Source organism: Arachis stenosperma, chromosome 8, assembly GCF_014773155.1.
Source record: "Arachis stenosperma cultivar V10309 chromosome 8, arast.V10309.gnm1.PFL2, whole genome shotgun sequence".
Classification (NCBI taxonomy): domain Eukaryota; kingdom Viridiplantae; phylum Streptophyta; class Magnoliopsida; order Fabales; family Fabaceae; genus Arachis; species Arachis stenosperma.
The window spans coordinates 22,084,904-22,098,730 of record NC_080384.1 but is presented as its reverse complement, the minus strand read 5'-3'; the positions used below and the strand labels follow the sequence as shown (position 1 = coordinate 22,098,730).

Below are 13,827 nucleotides of genomic sequence, written 5' to 3'. Positions count from 1 at the left end.
AATATATATACCCGAAAATAAGGAGATATACAATGTTCAAATAGCAGCAAAATCAACTTGTCCCTTTCTGGCGATGAAGGTGACGCCGGTGGTGGGTGAAGGCAGCTGTCCGGCGACTAGGGAGATTCAGAGGTTGCTTCTCAGCAGAAACATTCGGTATCACAGCAGCAGCAGAAAACACACAACTCTCATATGATAACTTTAACTAAGTTCTTGTGAGTCACTGGTTGAGCAAATATTAGACAATAAATTTATCAATTAATCTGGATGTAGTAATAACTTCTGTTAGTTACAATAAGCTGGAAGCAGGGAATGAATGATTTTGATTTTGAGTGTAAAGTTGTGAAGATGAGGAGATGGATAGTCCAACTGAGATAAGGTGAGTGCACAGCACATGCTTGATGAATTGATCATTCACACATTGCAGAAGGAACACTAAGTACCATCAATTTAGGAACCAACATAAATATACAAGTTGAAAAGAACATGACAAAATAGCCCCAAAAATAGGTTCACGGGTCACTACACTATTAACCTCTTTCTAGTAAAATATAAGAGTGCGAATCTCACTAGCTACATGCCAACAATTCATTTCATACTATAAATTTCAAGAATATTATTTCTTTATTGCAATCTATTTATCTTTAAAAATAATGCACTCTGAAGTCTGAACCTCCCTCTATATCTCATTATTTTCATCACAGAAACTAAAGCATTGTTTATCATAGTTTAGCTTAGCTACAAAACATAATTGCTACAGATAAAAAAAAAAGTTTATTAGCTTTCTATTATTACCTTCTAAAAGGTAGCTTAAAATAATGACTAGCAGGAAAGTGTGTGATGATTCTGAATTATTTTGCCTGCGCCTGTGGCCGCTACAGCAACAGCAGCACTTCAAATTCCTACTATTGGAATTGGGGCCGGAGCCTTTTGTAGTGGACAGGTAAGTTTATCAAACTCAAGGGTTCACCTAAACTCATAGAACATAGGTAAAATTGAATCATAAAACTCAACTCATGAAACTCGAGAGTTCAATAACCTTTGTGATGAAATTTTGTACAAGATGATTGGCTTATGATAATAGCTGAAACTTTTTTGGTAAAAACTTAAAATGACCTGAGTTTATTTGTAAGCATTTCTTCTTCATCAAGTTGCTGTATTGAGCCTTTTGTATCATGATCAGTTATTAAATGATTTTTATTCACTTTGGTATATATGTATCTAAACATAATTGAGTTGGAGAAAATGTTATAATCTTGAGTCACTTGAGCACTTGTGGCTATCGATAGGACATATATTCTGATCATCCCTCAATCATTTGAGATGATTAAATATAAAATGAGGAATTCAAATTCAGTTTTATGCTAATGCAGGTGCTAAATAGTTTATCATGATGATCTTGGTATGCTTCAACACCCCATCATGCAAAGGTATTTCAATTTCAAACAAATTATTTCTTTAAGTCGTTATAAGATTCATGGCTAAAATTGATATGATCTATCTTTTTACAGGTTACACCGAAATTTTGCAAGCAATATACTCGTGTCGGAGACATTATCAATAAAGCCTTACTAGAGTATAAAGAAGACGTGATGAACGGTTCATTCCCTGATACTCACCATAGTCTATACAAAATTAGTGAAGCAGATGCTGAAAGTTTTTCAAATGAGTTGCAAAAGTTAAGTTTTGACAAAGCAGCGTCTGCAGCATCTGAAGCAGTTCAAAAGCTTAATGCAACCAAATAAGTTTAGTGAAGGTAACTAAACAAATCAATAGTAAAGTTATGGAGGTACCCTTCATGTTTTTTGTCATTTGATGTCGTCCGTCATTTTTTGGTGGCACACCAGGTTAAAACGGATTTGAAGCAACATTATAGAATTGAAGTTCAGATTTGACTGATACAGAGTGATGATGCCACTTTCTTAGGGCAATTTGTACCATTTTCTTTTAGTATCAATTTTTTGTTCATCATTTTATATGGAACATGAATGAAACCTTAGGCAGATTACAAAAGGAAATCATGTTCTGTATCAATGTAAGAGCAAAATATTGAAAACTGATTTTCATATTCTTTTTACTATCCAGAGAAGTGGTCCATAAGAGTGACCAAATAAATGTCTTTCCAATCTTCTCATGTTTTGGAACACATTAATTTGTCAAATATTGATTTATGTTTGTCTATTCTCTTTATGTTTTTGGTAAGGTTCACTCCCTACTCATGTTTGTTTAGGTATCATTACTGAAAACAATTTAATAAATGTCTTTATGCATAAGAAAAAATAATAATGTGCTAAAATAAGACATTGACTAAGTGATTCCTCAAAAAAAGAAAAAAAGACTAAATCTCCCTTTTGGTCCTTGAAATTTATGCGATTATCTATTTTGGTTCCCGAAATTTAAAATTACCTATACTGATCCTCTAGATTCAAGTTCGGGCATCAATGTGGTCCTTCGACTTATTTCGGTGATGACTAGACAAATGGAATGCTGAGATAGCACTTTTCCTTCCATGTTGGATGATGAGTAAAGGACGCGTTTATTCTTGGAACCCAAACAAGTCAGAAACGTTGTCCAAGTAGACAATTCTTTTAAACAAGTCAGACTTTTGAGTCTTTACTACCAGTGTTGTCTACTTAGACGACGTTTCTGACTTATTTGGGCATCAAGCTTGGACGACGTTTCTGACTTGTTTGGGCGTCAAGAGTAAACGATGTCGTTTACTCATTATCCAGCATGGCAGGAAGGGTATTATCTCAGTACTTCATTTATTTAATCATAGCCGTAAAGAGTCGAGGAAATACAATGGTGCCCAAACTTAAATCTATAAGACCAGTATAGATAATTTTAAATTTTGGAGATCAAAATGAATAAGAACAATTTGGAAATTTAGTCAAAAAAGACATGAAAACTCTTCATAGCGTGCAAAATTTGAGCTAAGTTAATTGTTCGCAATGTGAAAATTCAATCTAGAAAGAAAATTGGATGCTAAGAACTTAGACTCTCTTGTCTTAATGTTGGTGAAATGTAGTTTTAAACCTCTTTTTGTCTTATATTTTAAAAATTGTTGTTTTTTTACACAATAGCAATGATAGTGTAATATTTTAAATAAATGAAAACTTGTTTTTTAAATTGTATATATTATAAAGGTTTTCTCAATTTTTATTTAGGACTTTAAAATTAAAAAATTTATCATATCTAAAAGTATTATGAATCAAATCCTTGTAATTATTGAACAATTTTTAATCAAGTGTTTATATATTAAACAAATGTTTTTTATTTTTGAAATTTTGTAATCAAGCTATTATACTGAATGATATAAACGATAAGAATTTTTTGTATAATACAAAGACTTAATTAAAAATATCTAATTTTTATATTAAAATAAAATAGAATATTTATCTATTTTGGTCTTCAAAAAATTTCGGATTAGATACGTTAATTTCTGTTAGGATTTGGTTGAATTAGTTCCACATTGCTTAGGATAGCAAATAGAGTGGGTGGCCTAGGCTATAAATATGAGGCTAAGTTCTCCATATTTTTTTGCATCAGTCGGAAACACTTAAAGCTTGTATCTGACTTTTCTTTTCCTCTATACTCTTTGATTAGAGAATGTTGTGAGGTGTAGTTAAATATTTGCTTTGAGAGAGTGTGGGTGTACTGGGGTGCCGGTGTTAGAGAGAAAGAAGTCTATGTGTTGTAACAATTTTCACATAGTGATAATCTCTGGTTGTCATTTGACAACGGCCGTGGTTTTTTCTCCTGTTTCTTGGAGTTTCCACGTTAAATTCTTGTGTTGTGATTGTGTCTATTTTATTTCTCTGTTAAAGGTATTTTCTCAAGGGGAAATTGTGCATTATTCCCAACAAATGGTATCAGAGCTTCGGTTTGGTGGGATTTATTCTTAGTATGCTCTGTGGTTGCAGCCTAGTCTGACCTTTCACATCAGAAAATAATTTTGTCCTGTAACTTGAGGTTGACCTTTGGTTGCTGTTGTTGTTGCTGGAAGGCAATGTGACACTGTGAGAGTGCAGTTTGGAAAGGTTCTGACTAAGGAAAGACTTGGTATTTAAGTGTGTCCATTGTGACCCACCTTTCTTTCCTGGGGACCCTTCCTAGTGCACGGTCTACAGTTGAGTTATACTGTTCTAGTATACGGTTGCAACAATGTCAGGATATTCAAGTGCTTTGAAGCTTGAAATAGAGAAATTTGATGGAAGAATCAATTTTGGCTTGTGACAAATACAAGTCAAGGATGTGTTGATACAATCAGGTTTGCACAAGGTGTTGAAGACAAGAAGTATCCTCATGGTATTGCCGCACTGCCATGTATAAGGATAAGTTGTGGCAATCGGGTCCACAATTGCACACGGGCATTGGTTGGCGTTGAGATGCAAGGTGTGTGGCAGAGTTATGTCGATGGCTGAAGAACTTTTAGGAAAAGCCAATTTGGAAGTTGCACCATGAATTTTCAGCAAGATTTCGATCTGTACCAAGGCGAAATGCTTGGAGTGGTCTAATTCCAAGTGAGTATACTTTCATGGTGGAGTATGATAGTTCTCTGAACTATGATTGTCGGTATAGACAATGGCAGCAAAGCATTGTCGGTATAGACAATGGCAGCAAAGCATTGTCGGTGTTGACAATGGAAGCTGAAGATGTGTGACTATTTCAATCAAGGTGGAGATTGTTAGGATTTGGTTGAATTAGTCCCACATTACTTAGGATAGCAAATGGAGTGGGTGGCCTAGGCTATAAATATGAGGCTAAGTTCTCCATATTTTTTGCACCAGTCGGAAATACTTAAAGCTTGTATCTGACTTTTCTTTTCCTCTATACTCTTTGATTAGAGAGTGTTGTGAGATTTAGTTAAATATTTTCTTTGAGAGAGTGTGGGTGTACTGGGGTGCCGTTGTTAGAGAGAAAGAAGTCTATGTGTTGTAACAATTTTCACATAGTGATAATCTCTGGTTGTCATTTGACAATGGCCGTGGTTTTTTCTCCTATTTCTTGGAGTTTCTACGTTAAATTCTTGTGTTGTGATTGTGTCTATTTTATTTCTCTGTCAAAGGTATTTTCTCAAGGGAGAATGGTGTCTTATTCCCAACAATATTTAACTTCGTAAGTCATGTTGATTCTTGGTCCACTGTACTCTGTCAACTCCTAACGGAACTATTTTACATATCACGTTATGTTGTTACGTTAGATATTAAGTACTACGCGTACGAAAGAGACAAATTGATTTCTGGACAAATTGCAGTCAATTTTAGTCCAAAATATTCATTATTAGATAAATTAAGCTATTATTATCATATTAGTCTCCCAAAATATTCATTGTTAAACAAATTAGTCCCAAAATTATTCATTATAAAGCAAATTAGTCTCCCAAAATATTCATTATCACAAAAATTAAGTTATTGTCATATTAGACTTTCTCAGTACCAATATATCTCTCCCTTGCTAGTTTTATATTAAGAGTTCTATAAGTTATTTTATCACTGCATATCACATTGAATTCAACTTTTGTGTAATCAAATGCCTCTCTATGTGTGATGTGAGTCTAAGTAATGAGCCTCTTCTCCAACTTGGTATGGTTTATTTTTGTGTTTTAAATGCCATTATGCCACTATGCATTTCTTCCTATTAATTGTTGTTATGATTATACTTAGTGTTTTACATATCGCATTTCCGTGCTTAGCGGGGCGAAGCTAGAGAAAATTCAGTAGGGGCCAATAATTTTTTTATTTTTTTATTTAAAAAATAATAAAAAATTACTATACATGCAAAATTCTAATTAATAAAAATTTAAGACTTATTCTTTTACATTGTCATTAAATATGTATATATTATATTTAATAAAAATTTAAGGTTATGAGAACAGGTTTAAAATCTCACCTAAAGTCTTCATAATCAAGTTCATCAGTTGTATTTATCTAAGAAGAGATATAGTAAAATTTTTGCATACATAACAGCAAGAGATGTTCAGATATAAATATAGAAGTTGAAGCAGATTCTGCAGATACAAAAACAGATAACGATATACTATAAGTAGATGCACGCTGGTAGTAGCGCTGTTGGAGGGCGCTCCTCATTCTCTATACAGTAGTTAGGATAAGCACTAACGTCATCTCTTAGACTGCCGCTTCGACAGGACTAGGAGGATGACGATGACAATGATTATCAAAATTTGTAGTGATTAGAATTTTGATTTGCTTTATTTGACTATATCTTATTTATTTAAGCTTTTATTCTATACGTACACTTTATATTTCACATTATTATTATTATTTTCAATAAAAATACTATTTGATTTTTATTATTAAGATTCGACTATTAATTATTGACTATCATATTTGAACAGATTAAAAAAAATTTACTGTCAGTTAATTTGTCAGTAAATTTATTTAAATAAATATAAATTAATAATTTATCATCAGATTTACCAGGAGAAAAATTTGACGGTGATTTGGCAGGAAATTAGAAAGCGAGCGTGACATCAAATATACTAGTAAAATTATCCGCAACCAACATAATTTTTTCGCCACAAATTTGCCGTAGCTTCTAATGACAATTACCGTCAGATTATGTCCGACACTAAATTTGATTGTAATAATAAGTTTACTAGCAGGTTTTATTCTTTCTTCTACCAATAAATTCGATAGTATTCGGTGAGTTTTCTATAGTGAATTCTCTATGTTTTGATTAAATTTTGGAGGTTCTAATTAAAAGAAATCGTAGCTATCAATGGCGATATTATTTGTAGATGCATCCTGCTTAGATCTCAACTAGCAGGAATGATACTAGCTTAATGTGCTTAATGTGTAGATCTGATAAACCACTCGAATAGTCAAATACACTAGAAGAAAGGATTATCTTTAGAGATAGAGCCGCTTAGTATGTATATTAAATTTTAAACTATAAACTCTATTTTTTTTATATAAATACTAAACTCATGATTTATTTTGATATAATTTATATTTTTTTTCATTTAGATTATGAATATATTATTTATTCACTGAATTATAACATTCATTCTATCATGTTTTTATATTTTTCTGATATATAAATATAGATCAGAATATTAATCTTTCATCTTTATGTAGATAATAGTTATATGCGATAAACTCTTAATTTCCAAAGGTCATAAATTTTGTCCTATAATCTTTTAACTCTATTTATACTTCATATATTACGGGAAGAATTTATCATATTATTTTTAGTAAAAAAATAAAGTTAGTATAAGATGAATATCCGAACTTTTCTTTTTCAGCTCACTAATTCTACTAACCACAGAATTGGGATGGATGGCTAGGCTCTTCGCGTGAAGTTGGTGAAAATTTGTGGCCAGGAAAAATTAGGGTTTATAAAGTTTTTAAAATATATTATTTGTACTATATATATATGTGTGTGTGAATAAAATGCGAGATCGGTCTTTTGAAAATTTTTAGTCTAGCAATTTAATTTTTAACAAATTTTAAGTTATAACTTTTTATTTCATTGAATAAATTAATTTTCCCATCAAATTTTAATAATAAAATTAGACAAGTAAATTACTGTAATTATTTAATAAAAGATATAACAATTAATAATATTTTTTAAAGTTTTTAGATAAATACCTCTATAAATATAAATAATATGATATAAAATTTAATTTATCTAATAAAATAAAAGTTTAGGAACTGATTTGATATTAAAAATTGTGTAATTAATATTTTTCTAACTTCTACTTTGGAATTAACTTTTTCACACAATCATTATTTCATCCACCTTGGCACCTTGCAGCCTCACGAGCGAGAGCTTGCTGTTTTTGCTCTTTCTTTAATTTTTTATTCCTGCACAAAATAAGACTTGCACGTTTTGTCTGGGCCTCTTGGGGGTTGAACGTTGTTTAAATGATTTAGAATATTGATAGTTAGACTTAGATGTGAATATGCAGTAGTGATGAGTTTATTAAATGGACAAAGAATTGTGAATTTGTGACAAATCACTATAACTCTCTAGTAGTTACGACTGTAAATGAGTTTAGGGAAAAAAAAAAAATAGAATTTATCCTTTTGTATTGATGTAAAAAAAAATATACTGATTGTTTAATTAAAATATATCTTTTCAAAAGTAATTATTAATATTTTTTTAGAATAATAAAAGAATTATGATTAGTTTGTATTTAATTAGTTTTTTTTTTTAAATTTAGGTCTCATTCTGTTATTTTAATAAGAAGAGACCCTATTTTAAAATTAATTATTACGGGTCTATTTTTAAATTAGACTTAAAATTGCGGTGTTCCATCATAAGCATTATTTAAGGGTATGTAAACTCATAAAAATGCAATATGAATTATAAAAATATCCAAATTTTAATAAAAATATTGATTCTAGATTTTTTCATAATTTTATGTTCCACTAGTACAAGATAATCCCAATCCCACTTCCCGAATAAAGCTACATATCGTTTGCACTAGGCCACATTGTGTAATATTTAATCATTAAATTTAATTTGGACATTTAGGGTGGCTATATATGGACGTCCGACCCAACTCAATTATTAGAGGGTTTTTTTTTTTTTTTTTAAATAAACTTAACAGAAACTTTTACTCTACTCATAGGCAACAATTAGAACTTAATTAGAATAAGGGGAATAAAAGACAATTAGTCAAATTATTGCTTCCAGAATTCGAAGTTCAAATATGATCGATGAACATAATATTGAGTATTGAGACGTTCTCAACTTGCACACACATATAAATCCTATTTCTCTCTAGAAACTAGAAATCAGTTAGTTCAGCACCCTAATTTCTATCAGGTGATCGTTATATGAAAAACAATGGTTATTCTAGTTTATGTATCCTATATATATATAAGTCTGTTTTCTACTTTTCTTTGAGGGAAAAAAGTCCTATTATTTCTTACAAGCAACATACAGTACAGTCAGTCAACTATATATATATATATATATATATATAGATATATTTTAAAAAAATAACCAGCTCAATAAGTTACATGTCTAAGAAAAAATAAAAAATAATAATCAGACAATAAGTTAATAAAAAAAATATTAAAAATTTCCATAATTTATTATTTTTAATTATTAATTAATTATTAATATTTAAATATATAGACTAAAATATATTGTTAAATTATTAAACTAAAAAAATTAAATTAACAATTAAAATAATAACAAAAAAATAGTCCTCTAATATTTTATGCAAGTATGCAACATTATTCTAATTAAAAAAAATTGTAGTATTTTTTGTCATCTTTTGATTAACATAAATATTAAATTATTTTTAATAAATAAATTTTAGTTGTATATTAACATAAATATTAAATTGTTGTTATTAATTTATGTGTATAAACTTTAAAAAAGATAGAGTATAAATTATATTAATTTATGTATATAAAATTTTAATAAATATAAATATAAATTATATATTTATTATTATTAACCAAGTATTCACAAAAAATAATAATATTTGTTGAAGAAGTTAAATTGTTGGTAAATAAATAAATAAATAAATAAAAACGTGAGCATATATGAATGGTGGCATGTTGAAAGTTGAAACATGAAACGTCCGCAGGCCGCAGGCATATATATATGTATGAATCTGGTTCAGAACATATGGTTTTCTTCATATCCTATCGTCAGTTTGATTATTATTGTTCCTTAATTTGGCAAATTAAAGAAGCAATGGCTATCCAAGTCCTGCTGTTGCTCTTAACTTGTTTTGCGCCAGCAGCGGCCAAAGACACACTGTCACAAGGCTCCTCTCTTTCCGTGGAGAAGCCAACCACCGACATCCTGGTCTCCGCCAATGGTGACTTCTCCGCCGGATTCTTCCAAGTCGGCGACAACGCTTTCTGTTTCTCCGTGATGTTCACAAGGTCACAAACACCCACCCCAGTTTGGATGGCCAACCGCGACCAACCCGTCAACGGAAAATCCTCAACTCTCTCTCTCTTGAAATCCGGCAACCTTATTCTCATCGACGCCGGAAGAACCCCCTTCTGGTCCACCACCACATCCTCCTCTTCCCAACTGCACCTCAAGCTCAACAATAACGGCAACCTCCTTCTCCAAACTTCACAAGGAACCGTCCTTTGGCAAAGCTTCGATTCACCAACGGACACCCTTCTTCCCGGTCAAAAACTAACTGATCAAGCTTTCCTTGTCTCTTCAAGAAGCACAACAAACTTCTCCTCAGGATTCTACAAGCTCTTCTTCGACACCGACAACGTCCTCAAGTGTCTTTACAAAGGCCCTAACATCTCCAGCGTGTACTGGCCAACCCCCTATAACACTGCAAGTACTAACGGAAGATCCACCTTCAATATTTCAAGAATCGCACTCTTAGATTCTTACGGAGCCTTCTTATCCTCCGATGGCTTCCAATCCAACTCCACCGATTACCTCGCCACACTCCACAGAAAGCTCGTCATGGATCCTGATGGAAACCCGCGTATATACAGCTTCAACCAGAATCGTAAGATGTGGGAGGTAACATGGCAAGCCATTAACACACCTTGTACCGTTCATGGCCTCTGCGGAGCAAATAGCTTGTGCGCTTATCATCCTGTTAATGGCAGAACTTGCTATTGCATGCAAGGATTCAAGGTTAAGGATCCCAATGACTGGACCCAAGGATGCGTCCCTGAGTTTGATGAAGAACAACTCAGTTGCAGTCGAAAAAAGAACGCAGCCATAGATTTTGTGATTCTTCCAAGCACGGAGTTTTATGGCTATGAGAGCAAAGTTTACAACGTTGCAAGCTTGATACAATGCCGGAATATATGCACGCAACTTTGCGATAATTGCAAAGGTTTTCAACTCAGTTTCAATACCATTCGAACCTATAATTGTTACCCTAAAACAGTTTGGCTTAACGGAAGAGATTCTCCTGATTTCAGTGGAGACACATATTTGAAATTGCCGAAACAAACTTTATTGTCTTCCAAGAAGCCTCTCAAACATTCACCAATGGAATGTTCTTCTCGTTTGTCTCAACCTTTGGATAGATTCTACCAGAAACCTAGAAGAAACTCCACGTTGAATTTCTTGCTCTGGTTCGCCAGCGCGGTAGGGGCGCTTGAATTGACAGCAATCTTGGCTGTGTGGTTCTTCTTGTTCAGAACCAACAAGCAGCCTGATCATGAAGATCAACGGCTACTCCTTTCCGCTACGGGATTCCAGAGATTCAGCTATGCTGAGCTGAAAAGAGCGACAAAAGGATTCAGCCACAGCCATGAGATTGGTCGAGGCTCCGGAGGGGTTGTGTACAAAGGAAAACTAGACGATGATCGTTTTGCTGCCATCAAACGGCTCAGCAGCGAGGCGAATCAAGGAGAAGCTGAATTCCTAGCTGAGTTAAGCACCATTGGGATGTTGAACCACATGAATTTGATTGACATGTGGGGTTACTGTGTTGAAGGGAAGCACAGGGTGTTGGTTTATGAGTACATGGAGCATGGTTCGTTGGCAGATTATCTGTCTTCAAACACGCTTGATTGGAAGAAAAGGTTTGATGTTGCAGTTGGAACAGCAAAAGGTCTTGCTTATTTGCACGAGGAGTGCTTGGAATGGGTGTTGCACTGCGATGTGAAGCCGCAGAACATTCTTCTAGACTCCAACTTCCAACCCAAGGTGGCGGATTTCGGGCTCTCGAAGCTTCTGAATAGAGACGAGCGTGCGGGTTCTGGGTTTTCAAGAATAAGAGGGACGCGTGGGTACATGGCTCCAGAGTGGGTTTACAATCTTCCAATAACTTCCAAGGTGGATGTTTATAGCTACGGGATTGTTGTGTTGGAAATGGTGACGGGGAAGAGCGCTATGGAGACTCATAGTCTTGATTTGAGTAGTCGCGGAATTGAGCAGCGACGGTTGGTGACGTGGGTGAGTGACGTCATCAACGGTGCTCCCAAGACAGAGTTTTGGGTTGAGGCTATTGCGGATCCTAAATTGGAAGGGGAATATGAGATTTCGCAGGTTGAGGTTTTGGTCAAAGTGGCTTTGCAGTGTGTGCAAGATGACATGAATCAAAGACCCTCCATGAGCCAAGTGGCGGAGATGCTTCAGCCCCATGGAAAAACTCTCCTACTTTGTTAGTAGCTATTTTATTTAGGTGTTTGCTACGATGATAAATTCATACATACCGATACGTTTAAAATATGAACAAATAACAATAAGGCATGTAGAATTTATTTTCCACGTCAGCATTTAATTTTTTTTTTAAAATATATAGTATATCACCACTTTTACTAAAATACCCTTTTAATTAAATAAAAATAAAAAATATTTATTTATTTAATTTTACAAAAAGACTTAAACATCTTTCCTTTATTTGATTAGACAAAAATATCCTTTTAAATTAATCAAATTTTAAAATTCAATTAACCCTAATTTTATAATTTCAAATAATTAAAACAACAAAACAAAAACATATTACAAAAACAAAAAATCAAAATTGTTCTTCGTTTAGGTTAAACATATTAAAAAAAGAGAGAGAGGCTCTATAGAGAGGACAACTTGAATGAGACCGAAACCACTACCACTCATCCACGCACCGAACATGGGAGCCATGGAAGCAATTTGGAAGATGTTTCAACCACTCCCCTTCTTTGAACTCTCCAAGACAGATGACACAGTCTGTGTTAATCTCTTTGTGTTCTCCTCCTTCATTTACCTTGAACTGGTACATTGGAAGAGAGCCAATAACAGAATATCATAATTAAATACTAATTAGTATTGTGTTTGTGACAGGCACAAGGGTGTTTTTGTTGTTAACAATAAACAAAATTTAGCATCTAAAGACTAATTATTTTTGGTAAACATAACACAAAAAAGGAACCTTTTTTAAACTAAAACCAAAATCTATTGCCAATAATCAAATGCAAGACATGACATTTACATTGATTGCTATTAACTTCATTTACATAGTGAAAAAATTAGGACTCTGGAAATGAAACTCTCAAAAATAGAAATTAATTAAGCTCATTGATGCCTTTGCCTTTTTCTTGAAGGAATTTGGAACCTAACACTAGGACTTGATGAACTCAATTGCCGTGCATTGTTCCATGATGATGATGATGATCCAGCAGTGCCATCAAAGTTGAGCATAAAAGCCGAACACGCCGATAGAAGATTCGAAGAACACAAAAAGGATTGTGATGATGGAAGGAGCTTTGGCTGCAGCAATGAAGAATTCCCAGTGCTATATCAAGAGCAAAAGGGGAAGAGGAGAGAAGAAGATGAAGAATACTGAAATCTTTAGAAGCGCGAACGAGAGGGTTTCTGAACCCAAACGAAGAATAATTTATTTTTTGTTTTTTTAATATGTTTAACCCAGATGAAGAATAATTTTGATTTTTTGTTTTTTTAATATATTTTTGTTTTATTGTTTCAATTATTTGAAAATATAAAATTAGGGTTAATTGAATTCTAAAATTTGATTAATTTAAAATGATATTTTTATCTAATCAAATAAAAGAAGGATGTTTAAGTCTTTTTGTAAAATTAAATAAATAAATATTTTTTATTTTTATTTAATTAAAAGGGTATTTTAGTAAAAATGGTGATATACTATATATTTAAAAAAGAAAAAATTAAATGCTAAGGTAGAAAATAAATTCTATATGTCTTATTGTTATTTGTCCATATTTTAAACGTATCGGTACATATGAATTTATCATCGTACCGTAGCAAACACCTTTTATTTATGGGTTATGCGAGTTAACTAATGTTTTTTTTTGAACAATATAAATAACGGCCATTAAAATTGATCTAATTTAAAGATAAAAAATGGTCCCATGAAAATGTATAAAATGTCTTTTTATAAAGATA

The 13,827-nt window shown here is 32.7% G+C and overlaps 1 protein-coding gene and 1 long non-coding RNA gene across 3 annotated transcripts; both read left to right on the top strand.

Moving 5' to 3' along the window:
• Positions 1-777: 777 nt before the first annotated feature.
• LOC130943639 (uncharacterized) lies at positions 778-2,101 on the top strand. 2 transcript variants are annotated; one of them, XR_009071860.1, is made up of 4 exons: positions 778-943; positions 1,374-1,430; positions 1,512-1,756; positions 1,848-2,101. It is a non-coding gene; the product is annotated as an uncharacterized LOC130943639 (long non-coding RNA). The 2 variants fall into 2 exon arrangements; XR_009071859.1 differs by having other exon boundaries at positions 1,512-2,101.
• A 7,494-nt stretch (positions 2,102-9,595) lies between these two features.
• LOC130943484 (putative receptor protein kinase ZmPK1) lies at positions 9,596-13,423 on the top strand. Its single transcript, XM_057871377.1, has 2 exons — positions 9,596-12,088; positions 13,008-13,423. Coding segments are annotated over exons 1-2 (2,478 nt in total). The 5' UTR covers positions 9,596-9,612; the 3' UTR covers positions 13,010-13,423.
• Positions 13,424-13,827: the final 404 nt, after the last annotated feature.

Coding starts and splice junctions, on each gene's coding strand:
- LOC130943484 (XM_057871377.1), top strand. CDS start 9,613: ATGGTTTTCTTCATATCCTATCGTCAGTTTGATTATTATTGTTCCTTA.